This window comes from Carassius gibelio, chromosome A3 (assembly GCF_023724105.1).
Source record: "Carassius gibelio isolate Cgi1373 ecotype wild population from Czech Republic chromosome A3, carGib1.2-hapl.c, whole genome shotgun sequence".
NCBI classification, from domain to species: Eukaryota; Metazoa; Chordata; class Actinopteri; order Cypriniformes; family Cyprinidae; genus Carassius; species Carassius gibelio.
In genome coordinates this window covers 17762627-17779010 of record NC_068373.1, presented here as the reverse complement: position 1 = coordinate 17779010, position 16384 = coordinate 17762627, and the positions used below count along the sequence as shown (strand labels likewise).

Below are 16384 nucleotides of genomic sequence, written 5' to 3'. Positions count from 1 at the left end.
TCTTTAACAACATTCCACAATTCATTCACATTTCTTGGTTTTGCTTCAGAAACAGCACCCCACAAGTTCTCAATTGGATTAAGGTCTGGATATTGGGCTGGCCACTCCATAACATTAATTTTGTTGGTTTGGAACCAAGACTTTGCCCGTTTACTAGTGTGTTTTGGGTCATTGTCTTGTTGAAACAACCATTTCAAGGGCATGTCCTCTTCAGCATAGGGCAACATGACCTCTTCAAGTATTTTAACATATGCAAACTGATCCATGATCCCTGGTATGCGATAAATAGGCCCAACACCATAGTAGGAGAAACATGCCCATATCATGATGCTTGCACCTCCATGCTTCACTGTCTTCACTGTGTACTGTGGCTTGAATTCAGAGTTTGGGGGTCGTCTCACAAACTGCCTGTGGCCCTTGGACCCAAAAAGAACAATTTTACTCTCATCAGTCCACAAAAATGTTCCTCCATTTCTCTTTAGGCCAGTTGATGTGTTCTTTGGCAAATTGTAACCTCTTCTGCACATGCCTTTTTTTTAACAGAGGGACTTTGCGGGGGATTCTTGAAAATAGATTAGCTTCACACAGACGTCTTCTAACTGTCACAGTACTTACAGGTAACTCCAGACTGTATTTGATCATCCTGGAGGTGATCATTGGCTGAGCCTTTGCCATTCTGGTTATTCTTCTATCCATTTTGATGGTTGTCTTCCGTTTTCTTCCACGTCTCTCTGGTTTTGCTCTCCATTTTAAGGCATTGGAGATCATTTTAGCTGAACAGCCTATCATTTTTTGCACCTCTTTATAGGTTTTCCCCTCTCTAATCAACTTTTTAATCAAAGTACGCTGTTCTTCTGAACAATGTCTTGAACGACCCATTTTCCTCAGCTTTCAAATGCATGTTCAACAAGTGTTGGCTTCATCCTTAAATAGGGGCCACCTGATTCACACCTGTTTCTTCACAAAATTGATGACCTCAGTGATTGAATGCCACACTGCTATTTTTTTGAACACACCCCTTTCAACTAATTCAACTAATTGCCCAATTGCACAGCCTTAAGAGCGTGCATATCATGAATGCTGGGTCTCATTTGTTTTCTGAGAATCTACTGAACCTACTGGTAACTTGTTTGCCACGTAGCAATAAAAAAATATACGAAAAACCTTGATTATTCTGGTTAGTCACATTGTACTGCTATTATTTTGAACAATACTGTATTTATTGGTTAAGGCTTGTAATGCACAATCAATCAGACAACGCAGCAAAAAAACAACAACGTTATACAAGACCACCTTGTCAGGGTTTATCGCTTTACGTTACTCTCACTTGGAGTGAGTGTCATACGAGCAATTACTGCATTAGGCACATTTCCACATAAGGTTAACACTCATAAGGGGAAGAACCCTTTAGATATATATCCAAGCACATGACGTGTGAATCATGTAACCCGGACGTGACACAAAACCTCAGTTTCGTCGTGAGGTGATGAATTCACTGTATCAAAATAGTCCCACGTCACTTAAAATAACTCATTACATGAACAGAAAGAAACACACGCGAGGGAGATTTTAATACATTACGATTTATTGTTCTTCATAACTGTAATTATTAAATACACTGTGAACTTCCTCCTCTGCAGTTTTAGAACAACTGTCTTCATCTATGAATTCATTTCATTCTCAACTGTAAATGGTGTCATGTAAACATAAAAACAAGCAGGAGACATACAAAGGACAGGATGAGAGAACGAACCTAAATACATTAAAACGAAAATGATTTCAAATGATTTTTACAACAATCCTACAGCATACATTGGGTCTTATTCACCAATGCATAAATTAAGACAAGGCAAACTACTTTAAACCCTGACCCAGCTGTCTCAAGAGTGTTAGTAAAGCAACACTGGATGGCCTTGCATTAATCATTGGTGAGCACAGCGTCCGAACCGTTTCAAGTCCACCTGTCGCACTCTCGGGTGGCAATAGAGACCAGATGGTGTTAGTGAATGTGGCCTGACAGGCACAAAAACCAGGTCTATGCTAGTGCTTGGAACTTAAAACAAGACACCTTTCCTTCAACATATCCAGTGCTGCTGTCAACAGTGAAGGGAGCCTGAGCCACCTGCTGGCCACAACATAAATGTCAACATCTACACTGTGCCATAGTTAGGAACATAACATTTGCATAGACATCATTTGCTTGTTTTCCATTTGAACAGTGGTGCCTTTAGACGAAGCAAAGCCCACTGAGGTCAGGAAGGGTATCCCTGAAACCCTGTGTGGTATTGGTTTGACCCCCTGCAGTCGAGACTGAACAAGTTCAGTAAACACAGGAGACACCATTAAAACATTGACATGAGTATTTGGCTACCATCTGCAACCTAGAAACCACTTCAGGTCTCTTCTGTCTTGAAAGAAAATACTTTATATCAAGTAGGAGTTTAGTAAGTATGGTCCAGTCACCTGGTGAATGTATCACAATAATTAAAAATACTGAGGGGTCAGTGGATTACTTTGGAGTTTAATTCACTTCAGTGTTCACGTCACATCAACAGTAACACTGTTCGGGAGAAGCTTGTGTTAAGGGTTGTATTTTACATGTTTTATTAACACAACAATGCCTAGAATACATTTTATTGATGCATTCCTTTTCTCTCCCAACTCTTTGGGATCACTTCCCCCTTCAATGGGGCATAATAATAATAATAAAAGATCAGAATGAAATAATAATCAGTATGAAGTCGCCATCTCCCGTAACACAAATACTGCAGTACTATTAGACAAGCTAGTGATTATAACATGTCTAAAATAAATAACTGCTTGTTTTTGTTCTCCAGGATGTTGGCAGAAAAATGTGCAAAAATTATTTTCAGCGCTTAACAATAAAATAAAAATAAATCCTGTGATTAAATGCATCGCTCTCCTCAAACCAAGCTCACTGCCGTTCCAGTCTACCAGGCCTCTGCAGTGCATACTTGCGTAGAAAAATAAAAAATCTAATTCAAACCAAGACTAATAGAAGCTATAATATAGTATATGATTTCATCCAATTCAATTAATAGTTTAAACATCACAATATTACAGCCTGAAGCCAAGAGCTTCAAAGGTCAAAGGTTAATGCTACGGTGCTGCACCAAACCGTTCCCATCCAACAAGGCGCAGACTTCAAGAGTTGTGTGAGCTGGATTAGCGACTGCCCTACATTAATGAACCGATCAAGGTTAGTGGTGAAAATCAACAGGTCTCAGTGCATCAATTTATTAAAATCCTAGTCTAAACTCTACATCCATATCAACATCAAGATAATTAACATAAAAAAAAAAACACAGATATCTGGAGTGACTGTCACGCTTTGCAGAATTTAACGTTTACTGCAGTTTATGTGATGCAAATTTATTTGAAAAAGAAGATAGAAAAACAACAAATAAGCTCGACGTCAAAAGGAATTTTTGGGTGAGGCCGTGTCTTTGAGCGGAGATAGACAGGTTCACTTATCATGAACAGTTTGAATTTCTTTTTAATAATTATGTTAACTTAAATATTCAAATTTACTTCTTTAAATGGGGAATTAAAAGTGGCTATTAATTCCCCCCCCCCCCCCCAGTCAGTTCAACTTATCTCCTCCACTCCCCAACATTTATTAATTCCTCTGAGAAGTGTGCGACTTTAAGGACGAGCTCCCTTGAGAGACTGAAAAGAGAGAAGAAAGACGAGAGCTTCATTACACTGCCAAGGCACAGACATACAAGAACAAACCAACACACACTAACAATCAACAGAACAATGAATAAATAGGTCCTCCAGAACACTCAGAGATAAGTTATTACCAGTGACCGCCATGCTTTTCTCGCCACAGAACAGTTTTATTCGGGTATTCTGGTTGAGTAAGCTCTCAGGTGATGGACAGAGGGGGATTGTGGGGCTGGACTGGCACAGATGGTGCTAGGGGTCTATGTACACCATGGCACACAGTACGACAGAATTGACTACTAATTATATAGCTGATCTCATCAATCAGATATCCACCTCCAAAAAAGCAACAATAAAAAGGCTAAGTAATAAATGCTTCCTGTTTGGTCATTGGGTGAAAGCACAGTGCAGACGAGATGATGAGAGACGTGGGGCAGATGCCGTGATCCGGTTTTCCTTGTGAAATCAGTACTAGAGATGAAATGGACATTCCACGCTCTCACTCTCTGTACCAGTCTGCAGCCGTTTTGATTCCTTGTCCTCTTTTTTTTTTTTTTTTTTTACCATTCTCACACCTTCCTCTTGCCGAGTGAACGACGGGGCAGGAATTAGGCCAAATCTTTTGCTGCTGCGGCTCCGTTCTTTTCCTCAGGCTCTGCTCCTCCCCCTTTGTCTTTTTTCTTACCCCCCTTCTCCTTTTTCTTCTCTTTCTCGCCTTTCTCCTTCTTCATCTTTTCTTTCTCTGTTTTCTCCTTCTCTTTCTTCTCCCGTAATTTTTGCCTCTCCTCCTCTTTCTCTCGCTTCTTGTCCTCCTTGGTTTTCTTTTTCTTTTTCCCATCTTCCTCCACTCCCGTTTTTGCGGTTTCTGGGCAAGGTGGTAATGGGGCGTTGTTCGCGGTGGGTGATGGGATTGTGGGGGTGATCTGTTCAGAGACGACTTTAGGTGACGGCTGGAGCATCTGTGCGCTGGACGCGTGTGCGGTTGGAGCCGGTGGCGTGGTAGTAGATGATGCTGTAACTAGCGGACTGGGCCCATGCGGCACTGGTGGCCGCCCACTGGCTCCAGCGTTAGAGGCAGGTGGCACAGGAGGTTTTGAGGCCACTGCATGGGTTTCGTCCCCGAGGGGCTGCAGTGGGACGAAATCCTGGCCAAATCTGCCAGAAGCAGAGCCCTTCTTGTTATGTGAGTGGAATGGCATCTTGGACTTTCTAAGACCAGCAAGCGACAGGAGGCTTGATGATGCACGTAAGGGTCCAGGGGGAGGGATGTGACTCGCCAGGAACGACAGGCTGCCGCCAGAGCTGATCGCAGCAGCTCGCTGTTTCTGCTCAAAGATGGCCCGTGTTCCGTGCAAACGGCGGCCCGGTTGGTGAGTCAACTCTCCACGAGATACCCGCCACTTGCGCACCTGAACACGGCACTCACTCTCAATGAGGGACTCCGTCACAGACAGAGAGACCACCTGAAAACAGAGTAGAGAGAGAGTATGAGGAAGGATATGGCATGTTCTACTGCTACTTCTCTATAGCGTGTTCTCTCGTAAGAGCGCGCACCTCTTGCACCAGAACTTCCTCTCTGATAGATTCAGGTGGGATGTTCCTCAGTCGCTCCATGGTCTCGTACATGCCCTGCAGCTCCCGGAGCTTATCCACAGACCCCAACATCTGCTTGAGTAGCACCAGACCCACCCGGAACACAATCTTCACTCCTGACAAACAACACACACACACGTTTCTTTACATGCAAGGATGTACCAGAGTTTAAAAGTTCATTTATGATGTCACAGAAGATTTCTCTCTCAAATAAATGCTGTTCTGAACTTGATTTCACTTTCTGTTTCTTTTCATAGAATCCTGAAAGAAAAATGCATCACGGTTCGCATAAAAATATTTAAAATAAGAAGTTTTTCTTAAGCATCAAATCAACATATTAGAGTGAATGAAAGATTATGGGACACCGAAGACAGGAGTAATTGCTGCTGAAAATTCAGCTGTCATCACAGGAATAAATTGTTTATAAGTTACAGGAATAAACAAGACAAAAATAAATGGCTGTTTTAAATTGTAATAATATTTCACGATATTTAAGCTCCAATAAATGCAGCCTTAGTAGGCATAAAAGATCTCTTTCAAAACCTTTAAAAAAACATTACCATTATATTATATTATTTCATAATTTGAAGTCATATTCAATTTAAACATAGAGAAGTAATTTGCACAAACATAACGATTTTTAACTCCATACTTATCGCAGGTGCTTTTATTCTCTAATGTGTCTGACTGACCTTCACAGAAGAACATGTCCCAGACATGCAGGACACAAGACCAAGGCAGTGTTCGGGAGAAAATGCACATAAACCACTCTGTCATGTACAAGATGGGGTCGATCTTAAATTTCTTCAGGTGCCGGTAAGCCATGGGACAAACTCTCCTCAAAAGAGAGAAAAAAATCTCTCCGTCCAGCTGAATGGCTTCCTGAGGGACAGGAGAAGAGAAGAAAGAAGAGTTAAAAAAAAAAGAACCCTCTTCTCTGATCCAGAAAAGAGTCGCTATGAGTACTCACCAACCCAGCACTGTAGTATCCAGGCAAGTATTTCTCACAGATTTGCACCAGGCACCAGAAGGCTTGCTAGAAGAAAATGACAGTGAAGATGGTGACAGTTTTATATCCTGTGATATTCCAGTAAGTCATAATTTCTTTCCCTGCTGTTGTTTTTAAAGAAAAACATCCTAGCAGAGCAAAATAGACAGCTTTGTTAAAGCCTGTCTTACCTCAGCCGGCATGTGCATGAGCAGCACGGCTGCCACTGGTGCCTGGGCCTGACAGTAACCCTCCTCTGGTCGATAGACGGTGTAGGCCTTCAGTATACGGTACAGATCCTGCTGCCTGAGAACACACACACACACACACACACACAGAGACAGACACACAGACATTAGGTAAAATGAACTGATTAATGGAAGTCTGGATAAAAACTGCTGATATTTATTTCTGTGGTATACATGTAAAAGATAATACTATTATTATTATAACTATTCATTGGTATACTGTTTGAATTGGGAAAAACATAATTTGCTTAGATATTAGGCATAGATATATCCCCAAATACATTAAAGAAAAAATTAGAAGCAGAGGTGAAGTAAAAGCGTTGGGAAGTATGAAACAAAGGCTATCTGGTATCAGTATGCACACTACGCAGTGAATACAGACAGATAATACAGATAATAGACTAAAAACAAAGAGGGACAAAATCCCTTCCTTCAGTTTCTCAGATTGTGCAATGTTCTAAATAAAAGCCTTAGATTGCCCTTTCCCTTGATAAAACCCTCATCTGCATTTACCCATGTCCTCCCCGAGCAGCAAACATCTCGTGGAATGGGAACTGCCTGTGCAAGTCCTTCTCTATGATGTCCAACCACTTCGGATCTCCCTGCTCTTGCTCCAACTCCTGAGAGACAAGAAAAGTGAAACAAATATAAGAAAGTGTATAAAAAAAAAAAAAAGGAAAAGAAGAGTGTGCTGAGCAGATAAACTGAGATTTACATGACATGTTAAGTACATACAAGAAGATTTAAAAGGTGAGACAGAGCTCCAGATTGTTTGACTACTCTTCTTGACAGTGTAATAAAGTGCAGCAGCATATGAACTTGGAGGAAGTTGATTTAGCACCACGACTGTCTTCACAGAAGATGTATCAAACCTGAGCGTACATCAAACTTTCCCGGATTGGAATCGAGGAGCTCCTGGCTGTTGGAGAGCAGCTGCCAGGCTTTAGATCGGAGTGAAGAGGGGATTCCTTTCCTGCAGCGCATTTTCACCTGCAGCAGAAAGAAAACATAACTCAACATGTATAAACCTTCAAATGCACAGCATTTCCTATTCCTAGTCAGTTATGCCTTCCATGACACTTAAAGTGAGAAACAGACCTTTTGAAAGCGTCGTGATACCCATTTGTCCCAGTTTCTGAACATGTCCAACCATTTCATCTCTCTCTGCCTCGCCACGGCCACAGCGATCTCCGCCTCACTTCAACACAGAGAGGGATTCATAAACACATACACCACACACAACAAATAAACCTATAAACACCCACTCATGCCCTGAGATAATGTCGAGCTTACAAATGGCTCAAAACCTGAGAGGGTTACTATTGAGTCTAAAACAGACAGCTGTAAAACTAATCAGAAACCCCTGAAATCTTCTCTTATTGGTGAAATAATAATGCCAAAGAGCTTTGTAGCTTTGTTGAGAATTTATGTCTACCAAATTATACAAATATAACACTGCACCGTAGTGACACCAGAGATAGAAACTCCAATCTGAGGCTTGGATTTGAGTGCTACTTAAAGGCGAAATATGCTATTTCTGTGCCATCAAACAGAACTGCAAAAATAATAATGTTTTATAAAGACAGACACTGTCATTCTAGCCTATCACTGTAAAAAAAGTAAGCCAATGTCATTATTTGGTGTTGGTCGTGATGCTCAGACACAGCACACAGCTTTAATAACAGCACAGAGCCAGTATTTACACTATTTGGGAAACCTTTTAGTACAAAACAATTTCTTGACTTAACAGTTAACGTCAGCCTTCACTTGACTTCTTAAGTATAAATCTAAAAACTTTGTGAACAAGTCAGTATCTTAAAGGCAAGAAATAATGTCTCTGAAAATAGCTACACTGTTTAGACGTACTGAATTTAATACAACTAATAAAAAATAGAGATATCTTCTAAAATGAGGTAACAAATATGAATTTGGACATATTGCTTTACCAGTTTGACAAACAAGGAAATACCCTAAAATAATATATATATAAAAAAAAAAAAATAATAATAATAAATAAATATATATATATATATATATATATATATATATATATATATATATATATATATAGCAAATATGTAGCAAATGTGAGACTTTTAGTAAACAGGCTTTTAGATTTGTTTAGCTATGTCTGATTGATACAATGGCTTACAAAATAAGAATAATAATAATAATGATATATAGCAGAAAACTAATTCACAGTACACAGACCAAATGAGAAAGTCTAATTTAAGGCTAACCCTCACCGACCAATTTGAAATAGCTGGAAAAACATGTGGTGGTTAATAAGTTAATGCTGAACAGGAATAAAAAAAGGAAACGTTCAAATGTAAACGACAGTGTTCGTGCCCATTTTAGCAGAATTAGTCAGTACTAGAGATAAAGCAGAGACAGTCAGGGGAAGAGGGAGACAAAAAGTGAGACAGTCAGTGCACTCTGAGTCAGACGAGCCCTCTCAGCACGATCTGAGTCACTCACAACAAACACATGAAGGACACGGAGAGCGAGCTAGAGAGGAGGGTACAGGAAGAATGCACCAAATGCTCATCCTGCTCTCTGTTGTAGACATTAATTATTAATATCCCAGCAGCATTCACATCAGGTGCTGCCAATTACCCCCTCATTCACATCTATTATACATGCTTATTCTGATTCATCAAACCAAGGAATGAACTAGAGCCAGGCACAAGAATGTGAATAATGAACAATTACAAAATATATCACTTTCAATTTTATGTATACATATAAATGACAGTATAAAATAAATATCAAAATTTACCTACTTTATTTTACTAATGCATTAAATCAATATTATTTTAAAAATCTTATATCTTAAAAAAAAACTGGAAACTAGATTTCTTGGAATACTTGCAGTGATGATGAACTGTGAAAAAGAGTGATAGTTTTGCAGTTTAATTTGATCTAAAAATGAGTCAAATTTACAAACTCTTAAGGCCAGTTCACAAACTAGGAAGAACTGTAACTATAATGTTAAATAATCTAATAATAGCTTAATTTCATGAGAAGGGAAGTCAACCTCACCAACTCAATGATAACGGCACACTGGTTAGAGCACTTTCAGAACTACTTTTTCCAGCTGATGGGCAATAAAAAAACATTGACCAATCAGATTCCAGCTGATGTTAAAGAGCATGGGCATTTATAATGGCAAAGAACATAACCGCAGCATATACTTAAAATAAACAGAAAGTTGTTGTGCATTATTGCGGATGCTAATGTAGTTATTTTTATAGTTGTTACTAAAGTTACTGTTCTTGGTGCAAACAGGCGTTAAAACTATTCTTGCTACTGAAGCTTAAACTAGAAATGCAAGTTGGAAGACAGGGTTAGATCACAAAACTAGTCTGGTCCTTAGGAAACTTAATGGTCAAATACAGTAAAACAGTATTGCTGTAATCAGATGAGCATCCTGAATCACTTGAAAACACATCAGATTGTGAAAGAAAAATGGTTTGTGAAGTGTTCCATGTTAATTTGAGTAACATTAACTTTATTAATTTTAAATAAAATTATTAAAAACTATTAATCTCAGAATTATTTAAGTTGACTGCTCTGTATAGTCGAAACTCCAATCCTGAAAATATCGATATGTTTACAGGAAAGGTGTACATTTTTACAGTGGAAAATACACAAATATTCACATGCTGAAATATGTCAAATGCTCTTATAAACTGAAGCGGTATCTCTTTGCTCGAAGTGCTAATAAGGAAACCATAAAAATAGCATGTGAGAATGTGGTTTTGAGTCATTCAGTTCACACACAAACACACACACACACACACCCACCTGCCCTCACTATACTGTGTTCCTCCCAGGAAGCCATATTTATCAGTACGCTTCACTGGACCGTTGACCTCGGAGTCTGATCCAAAAGAGCTGCCATCATCGCCGAGCCCCGACAGAGACTCCAGCGTGCCGGACATTAGGCTGGCTGACTCCAGGTAGCTGAGCGTGTCCGGGGCTGGTCGCGAGTAAGAGGAGGGCAGAACCCAGGACCCACTGGACTCCTGCACCAGTACAGCTGGGGGCTCAGCCCTGGAGGGTGTGCAAGGGGGCTCAGTGCTGGGAGAGTTAGGTTCGGGGTTCTGGGCCGACTCGGGCTGGGGGACTGTTTGTGCTTCTAAGTCTTGTGAAGAGGGGGCCGGATTGGAGATGGGAACAGGAGGTGTAAACTGTGGAGGAATGTCCACGGGGGGAACAGGACTGGAGGTCTGGCTGACTTGAACGTTGGGATAGAGATTAGGACTGGGGTTAAGTTCAGGCGATGATGGCATCTGTTGCTCCTGTGCTTCACTGTGTCGCTCCGTTTGGTCGATTAAATCATTTTTCCCATTTCTCTCTCCATCTGGAGCAGCTAGTACCTCTGCAGGAGGCCCAGCAGCACTCACTGATGCTGCTGAATCGAGAGCGCCACTGTTTTTGACTGGTGTGCTCTCCCTAGAAGAAGAGATTTTTCCGCTTGCCTGTAATGTTGGGTTCCCCATCACGGCTCGGTCCCCATAGAGAGATGATTTTGGGATGGGAGTTTCAGAGGGGAGAGGCTGTGGGCTGGTGGGAGCAGGGACTGGAGGGTCAGCCATACCGGGAGGAGAGGGAGTGAGGGCGGTGATTTCAGCCATGGCTGCTCCTCACCGATACAACTGATCAAAAGAGAAACAAGAATGATATAGTCAGTAATTATTCCTTAGAGGACAGGAATAAGAACAAACACTGGGATATCATTAAAAAGCATGAACCCAATTCGTAAACGGTTTGCAATGATGCAGGTGTTTAGATGTGACAGTTTGCAGGAAATTCTACTCATGTGGAATTGTTTCTAAAATAAATCCTCTGTGAAAATCCACAAGCATGTCTCACATCATAGCTCTCCAAAGAAACAATTTTCTCATTTGTTTTACACCAAAATAATAACATAACACACCTATAAAGCATTCAACTAAAGAGGTGCTGCCTAAAACGATCTGTGAGCCTCTGATTCAGGGGCGTAGCCAGCAGACCGGCCTGAAGGGCATAGGCCCGCCCACTATGATGAACAGGCTCATGATTATAGATCAGCATGATATCATAGGAAATTTGCATCTACTATGAATATGCAAATATAATATTTGTTAAATATTTTTTAAATCTATTTTAACACAATTAAAATTATTATAACATCTTAAATATTAAAATAAATAAAATGTGGTTCTGCATAATTCTTAATGAGTTCTTGCAGGCTTATGATATTTAAAAGTACTTTTTACTTAATTATGCAAGGTTTTTTTTTTTATGAATATATATCAAAGCTCTGACTTGGTTCACTCTGTAAAGCTGGGAACACACCCCTGTCAGGCCAATTATGAATTTAATTTGGTCTCAGTCTGTGTTTTCAGTCGTTGTTTGAAGTCGTTCATGTGTGTAGTGTCTAAAGAATTTAAGACCAGCTGCTATCCTCACAAAGACTATTTTATTTTTATCATATTTGCAACTGACGCCGGTGACTAACTGCACTTTTTCTCAAATACATAGGCCTATTAAAGTAAATAATGCATTAACAAATTTAAAAAAATCTGAAACATGCCATTTCTGAATTAAATAATTGATACACTTTTAATATATCTAATATGTCTGAGGAAATATGATGAGGAAATACGGCGCCTTGAATAAGCTATCTTTGTACATTTGCTGTAGACAGATGAAAGAAAAATTAAAATGTACAGACAAATGACTTCTGTTTCATTTAATCAGTAAACTGTATTTACTGTATTAATTCAATGTAGACTGATGAAATGAAAATGAAAATATACAGATAAACGACTTCTGTTTTGGAATAAATAATTTTCGTTCTAACTGCTTCTCAGGTTTTATGTGCACAGGTTACAGCTACAGTTTGTCGATGTTCTGTGACTTAAGCCACAGCTGATAGAAAGTTCACGTCTGTGTTTCATATTCGTATCAGTTGAGCAGACGTGCATTAGCGACCTGGCCTAAGGGATTCTCTCTACACAGCTTCTAACCTTATAGTTCGAGCAGCGGGTTGTAATCTGGGGCTGTTGTGAATGACATTTGTGACTGTGATGGAGACATGGTAGTTTTACTATGCATGTCTTCTACTGTGTTCCACAGTTTATTTTTCAATAGGATGAAAGAAAAGAAGATTGAAATGGCCTGGATATTAAGTCAGACTCTATCCATTAGTGCCTGCTCACTTTTTCACAGGCCTGATCAAAACTTCTGCCTCCGCCACATCTCTTTTTCACAATAACCATAAGTCCGCCTTTATACTCTCCAGAAGGATGTAAATCCTGTGTGAGAAGAGCTGCATGTGGTGGGAGACTGTACATTTATCTAATCTCAAGTAAAACCACAAAAGAAATGCAGTTTGGAGAGCAAGGCAAGACAAGTTTATTTATATAGCACATTTCGTACACAATGGTAATTCAAAGTGCTTTACATAAAAGAAAGTAAAATAATCATGAAGACAAACTTAACAAAAATAAAACAAGCAATTTTAAAACTTTTAAAATGATTAAAACATTTAAAAACAGTTAGAAAATGATTTAAAAAAAATTAAATAAAAATAAAACAGTGAAAATATAGTGCAATCTGTTCGGACAGAGCAGCTCTCATCCAAATCAAAGACTAAATTCATTTGTGATTTGCAAGGTACTGTGAAGATTGTGGGGAACACAGTAGATTCTATATTTGTTTTACCATTTATTATCTATATTAAAGGTATATATTATATTATAAGGTAAATATTTAGAAATATATTGCACTTACAATGGACTTTTGTAACATTATTATTATTAAGCAACTTTTTCACTTCCAATGCTCCTTGCTGAGTATTAAATTGGTCTTAATCAGTTTAACTGAATTAATAAAAATTAAATAAATATTACATTAAAATAAAAATCTGACTGATTAGTAGTCTACCTTTAAACAGTCACTTTGACCACATTAAAAGTTACGTTTTTATAGATTCTGAAGAAACAAAATAAAAATTACAATACAGCAGATGATGAACATGAAACAACTAGCCATTTATGCAAAAGTTATACCACATAAACAACTTGTCTATACTTAAATTAAGAATTCAAATAAATGAAAGGTAACAACATGTGACATGACGCATTGTATTTAACCATATCCTCAAGAGTAAGAAACATTCAGAGGACCTTTGTATTGTTCAGTAAAGACAATGGTCAACTGTTTCACAAAGAGTCTCATTTACAGTTTCAAGGTTACTTTATTTGTATAGCACATTCAAAACAACCACAAGACTGACCGAAGTGCTTCACAAGAGAAGCAGCATCATAAAAGTATTGAGAACACACAAAACAGACTAAAGCAAAGAACCAGAACCAAATAAAAGGCAAATAGAAAATATAATAGGCAGGAATATAAAACCTAATAGGCCAATGAAAACAGACGGGTAATTAAAAAAAGGTTCTGGTCACCAGATCTTAGGCTTCTCGAAGGTATGTACAGATGCAGCCATTCAGATTTTAGTGAATTCTGAAGACGCAGACAAACTACAGTGATGATTTGATTAAAGTGTAAAGCTGCACTAGTAAAACAGGTCCAGTTTAGATACATAGGAACAGGGTACCACTATTTCCTCTTACACTAAGATCTGCCTCTTAGACTTCCGCATGATCTATATATAAATGTGTCTGAGTACAGATGCTGACAGGAGATGAAAAGGAAGTGGTTCCTTGACAGAAACACAGTGGCTGAACATTCGAACACGCCTGTGAAGCTCAAACGCCTTCTAGGCAGACAGCTCAGTTGGTCTGGACTCACAGCTCATGTGTGAAGGTAAAAAAAAAAAAAGCTGATGGAACATTCACATTCACAGAAAGTAGTGTGTTATAAAGCATTATCTCATAACCAGCTATTAATAAACCTCAATGCAAAACTCATCAGGAGTTGTTGTTTTTTTTCTTTATTTTTGTGGTAAAGAAAGAAAACCTTACTAATTCTAACAAATCTTTATTTATTTTATTTTTAACCGGGTGCAAAAACATATCATTTGACACAGTGTAATTAATCATGCTCCTATAGAGTCAGCTCAAAAAGACCAAGTTAATTTGGTAACTAAATATAAATGATAATTTTCATTGGCCAATATTTATTTACATTCTGGCTGAAAAACGTAATGTGATGATAAACCTGTCATACATTTGTAACATTTAAGCTGCTGTTTGATTCTTAATGTATTTTTTTCTTCCCTCAACAGTCAAATCCTCCAAACACTCTTGGAGTCAGTCTGTCCAGTCAGTAAACTGTTGACTCGCGAACAGCTCGGACCGACTAAAAAGACCAAATCGGGAATGACTCATTCGTATCGGTTCAATCGATTCACTAAAAAGATTCTATTCGAAAGAAGGAATCGTTCATGAATTGGACAATGCTTACTTTGTGGGACTCCACCCATACACGGCAACTGTGTTCGTTCCGGGTCTCCAAGCCTAATAATATCTAAAGTGTGAGGACGAATGAGTTGTAAACAAACCACACATGTGAGCTTTCAGTGCCAGGTTTTAAAAAGGCAATGATGTAAAAGTATGAACTGAATGCTGTGATGTAATTAACCACATGTGAGGTGAATGGACAATAATTCGCTACCGGATCCCGTGAAACCTCCGTTTAAAAGGGCCAACATATACACAAAATACATAATGACTTTAAACGCAAGACCACAGTCATAAAACACACAAGGTCATGAAGTGAGCATATAGCACCTGACGCTGGATATGTGACTGCCAAGTTTATCCTAAAGCTGCTGTCTGATCTGTCACGCAACATCCTCTCAACACACGTGCCCGTATTGTGCTGAGATACGCGATTCACTCTTATGGTTCATAAAATGTGTATGAAATTGAGAAGTTTTTTTATTTTTTATTGTAACTTAATGTAATATATTTAGCTGTTGAATGTGGCCTGCTAACTTGCTAGCTCGAGTCTACAGTAACCGATCAGCTCAACTTCCCGGTTTACGGCGGACTAGCTTTTAACGGTGTTCATCTGTTTTGTCACATCTGTTCCATATGAGAAGAGATAAAAGAGACGAGTGTGCTCATTATCATCCTCATCCTTATTATTCAGACTCACCCGCCGCTGTGGGATCTGTCCGTCCGTCCGTCCGTCCCGGGGGGGCTCCTGTCTGCTCCGGTTACCGTGACCGCCCCCCCGCTGCTGAACGGATGCAAGGGCGCGAGCGAGGTAAGCCGCTGGGCCGGTAGAAAAGTTCTAATGATAAAGCCTAAAGTACGGTTGGGGGTCTGAGTGTGGAGGGCGGTGTGCTGCTGGGCTAACGGTGCTAGCTAAACAGTGCCGCTCCGTACGTGCTTCCCACTCATCCGCGCGCAAACAAATCCGTATCACTGTTGGCATTGAGTTCACTTGTGCGTTGCGTTTTAAAAAAAGTTAGGAAACCATCTGAAATGTCAAACGGGTATCATCCTTGGCTGGAAGAGATAAACACGGCCCTGCTGACATCTCGCCGTGTCTGCATTTCCTACAACCAACCAACTCCGAGTGACAGCGACGTGCGCGCACCCGGGACGCAAGGCGTGAACGCGGTGGTTGGAATGACGCAAAGACGCCCAGCCAGGTCAATGCAAAACACTCGTGTTGAAATTGAATGAAATGCTTTAACAAGTTAAATTTTTTATTTATTTATTTTATTTATTTATTTTTTATTTAACGACTTGTAGTTTTCAAGAAGCGTGAGTATTTTTATTTACATCACTGTATTTAATTCCTATTGTGTCTATTCTCTCTGTTTTATTTTACTTCTCATTGTTATTGTCTGTATAATGTTTTGAGCATTAATAAAATAAATAAATAAATAAAAACA

The 16384-nt window shown here is 39.3% G+C and overlaps 1 protein-coding gene across 1 annotated transcript; it reads right to left on the bottom strand.

Moving 5' to 3' along the window:
- Positions 1–1567: 1567 nt before the first annotated feature.
- On the bottom strand, positions 1568–16133 carry LOC127950303 (TBC1 domain family member 10A-like). The gene is made up of 10 exons (XM_052547300.1): positions 15637–16133; positions 10327–11180; positions 7618–7717; positions 7402–7509; positions 7033–7139; positions 6463–6577; positions 6254–6319; positions 5976–6165; positions 5245–5399; positions 1568–5153 (listed from the first exon to the last, which is right to left on the bottom strand). The coding sequence occupies exons 2-10, from the start codon at positions 11157–11159 to the stop codon at positions 4299–4301; spliced, it is 2529 nt and encodes an 842-aa protein (XP_052403260.1). The 5' UTR covers positions 11160–11180; positions 15637–16133; the 3' UTR covers positions 1568–4298.
- Positions 16134–16384: the final 251 nt, after the last annotated feature.

Excerpts from the sequence above, each read along its gene's own strand:
- LOC127950303 (XM_052547300.1), bottom strand. The coding sequence starts at position 11,159 with ATGGCTGAAATCACCGCCCTCACTCCCTCTCCTCCCGGTATGGCTGAC. Across the intron at positions 6,578-7,032 it reads GCTGCTCGGGGAGGACATGG|GCAGCAGGATCTGTACCGTA; the intron begins GTAAATGCAGAT and ends GTGTGTTCTCAG. Across the intron at positions 6,166-6,253 it reads GATACTACAGTGCTGGGTTG|GAAGCCATTCAGCTGGACGG; the intron begins GTGAGTACTCAT and ends CCTGTCCCTCAG.